At 35.0% G+C, this 2,376-nt stretch overlaps 1 protein-coding gene across 1 annotated transcript; it reads right to left on the reverse strand.

Annotated features, from left to right (window-relative positions):
• Positions 1-599: 599 nt before the first annotated feature.
• Positions 600-1,121, reverse strand: LOC126184010 (uncharacterized). The gene has a single exon (XM_049926363.1). It carries the CDS (start codon positions 1,119-1,121, stop codon positions 600-602), a length of 522 nt encoding a protein of 173 aa, XP_049782320.1.
• Between the last annotated feature and the right edge of the window lie 1,255 nt (positions 1,122-2,376).

Genomic DNA, 2,376 nt, shown 5'->3' on the forward strand with positions numbered 1-2,376 from the left:
TTCCGTTTTTCCGATATTTGCGGTTTTCCCATATTTGCGTTTTTCCCATATTTGTGTTTTTCCCACATTTGCGTTTTTCCCATATTTGCGTTTTTCCCATATTTGCGTTTTTCCCGTATTTTCGTTTTTCCCACATTTGCATTTTTTACATATTTGCGTTTTTGCTATATTTACGTTTTTGCCATAGTTACATTTTTGCCATAGTTGCGTTTGTGCCATAGTTGCGTTTTTCCCATAGGTGCGTTTTTGCCATAATTGCGTATTTACCATAGTTGCGTTTTTGCCATATTTGCATTTTTCACATTTTTGCGTTTTTGCCATATTTGCGTTTTGCCATATTTTAGTTTTTGCCATATTTGCGTTTTTTCCATATTTGCGTTTTTGCCATATGTGTGTTTTTCCCATATTTGCGTTATTCCCATATTTGCGTTTTTCCCATATTTGCGTTTTTCCTATATTTGCGTTTTTCCCTTACTTGCGTTTTTCCCACATTTGCGTTTTTCCCATATTTGCGGTTCTCATATATTTCGTGAACATTTGACTATTCACACTATGTCCTACCAACCGATTCATTCCTCTTGTCAAGTTGTTCCACAAGTTTATCTTCTCCCATATTTGGGTTTTTCCCATATTTGCATTATTCCCATATTTGCGTTTTCCCCATATTTGCGCTTTTCCCATATTTGCGTTTTTCCTATATTTTCCTTTTTCCCATATTTGCGTTTGTCCCATATTTGCGTTTTCCCATATTTGCGATTTTCCCTAATTTGCGTCTTTCCCATATTTGCGTCTTTCCCATATTTGCGTTTTTGCCAAATTTGCGTTTTTGCCATATTTGCGTTTTTCCCATATTGGCCTTTTTCCCATGTTTGCGTTTTTCCCATATTTGCGTTTTTCCCATATTTGCGTTTTTCCCATATTTGCGTTTTTGCCATATTTGCGTTTTTGCCATATTTGCGTTTTTGCCATATGTGCGTTTTACCCATATTTGCGTTTTTCCCATTTTTGCGTTTTTGCCATATTTGCGTTTTTGCCATATTTGCGTTTTTGCCATATGTGCGTTTTACATATATTTGCGTTTTTCCCATTTTTGCGTTTTTGTTATATTTGCGTTTTCCCATATTTGCGTTTTTCCCACTTATGCGTTATTCCCATATTTGTGGTTCTCATATATTTCGTGAACCTTTGACTATTCACACTATGTCCTACCAACCGATTCTTTCCTCTTGTCAAGTTGTTCCACAAGTTTATCTTCTCCCATATTTGCATTTTTCCCATATTTGCGTTTTTCCTATATTTGCGTTTTTCCCATTTTTGCGTTTTTCCAATATTTGCGTTTTTCCAATGTTTGCATTTTTCCAATACTTGTGTTTTTCCCATATTTGCATTTTTCCTATATTTGCGTTTGTCCCATATTTGCATTTTTCTCTTATATGTGTTTTACCCAAATTTGGGTTTATCCCATATTTGCGTTTTTCCCATATTTGCGATTTTCCCATATTTGTGTTATTCCCATATTTGCGTTTTTCCCATATTTGCGTTTTTCCCATATTTGCGTTTTTCCCATATTATCGTTTTCCCATATTTGCGTTTCCGATATATTTCGTGAACCTTTGACTGTTCAGACTATGTCCTACCAACCGATTCTTTACTCTTGTCAAGTTGTACCACAAGTTTATCTTCTCACATAGTTGCGTTTTTCCCATATTTGCGTTTTTCATATATTTGCATTTTTCCCATTTTTGCGTTTTTCCCATATTTGCGTTTTTCTCATATTTGCGTTTTTCCCATATTTGCGTTTTTCTCATATTTACGTTTTTCCCATATTTGCGTTTTTCCCATATTTGCGTTTTCCCTATATTTGCGTTTTTCCCAAATTTGCGTCGTTAGCATATTTGCGTCTTTTCCATATTTGCGTCTTTCCCATATTTGCGTCTTTCCCATATTTTCGTCTTTCCCATATTTGCGTCTTTCCCATATTAGCGTTTTTCCCTTATTTGCGGCTTTGACATATTTGTGTCTTTGCCATATTTGCGTATTTGCCATATTTTCGTCTTTGTCATATTTGCGACTTTGCCATATTTGCGTTTTTCCCATATTTGCGTTTTTCATATATTTGCATTTTTCCCATATTTGCATTTTTCCTATATTTGCGTTTTTCCCATATTTGCGTTTTTCCGATATTTGCGTTTTTCCCATATTTGCGTTTTTCCTGTATTTGCGTTTTTCCTATATTTGCGTTTTTCCCATATTTGCGTTTTACCCATATTTGCGTTTCTCATACATTTCGTTAACCTTTGACTATTCAGACTATGTCCTACCAACCGATTCTTTCCACTTGTCAATTTGTATCACAAGTTTATCTTCTCCCATATT

The sequence above is a fragment of the Schistocerca cancellata genome, chromosome 4 (genome assembly GCF_023864275.1).
Source record: "Schistocerca cancellata isolate TAMUIC-IGC-003103 chromosome 4, iqSchCanc2.1, whole genome shotgun sequence".
NCBI classification, from domain to species: domain Eukaryota; kingdom Metazoa; phylum Arthropoda; class Insecta; order Orthoptera; family Acrididae; genus Schistocerca; species Schistocerca cancellata.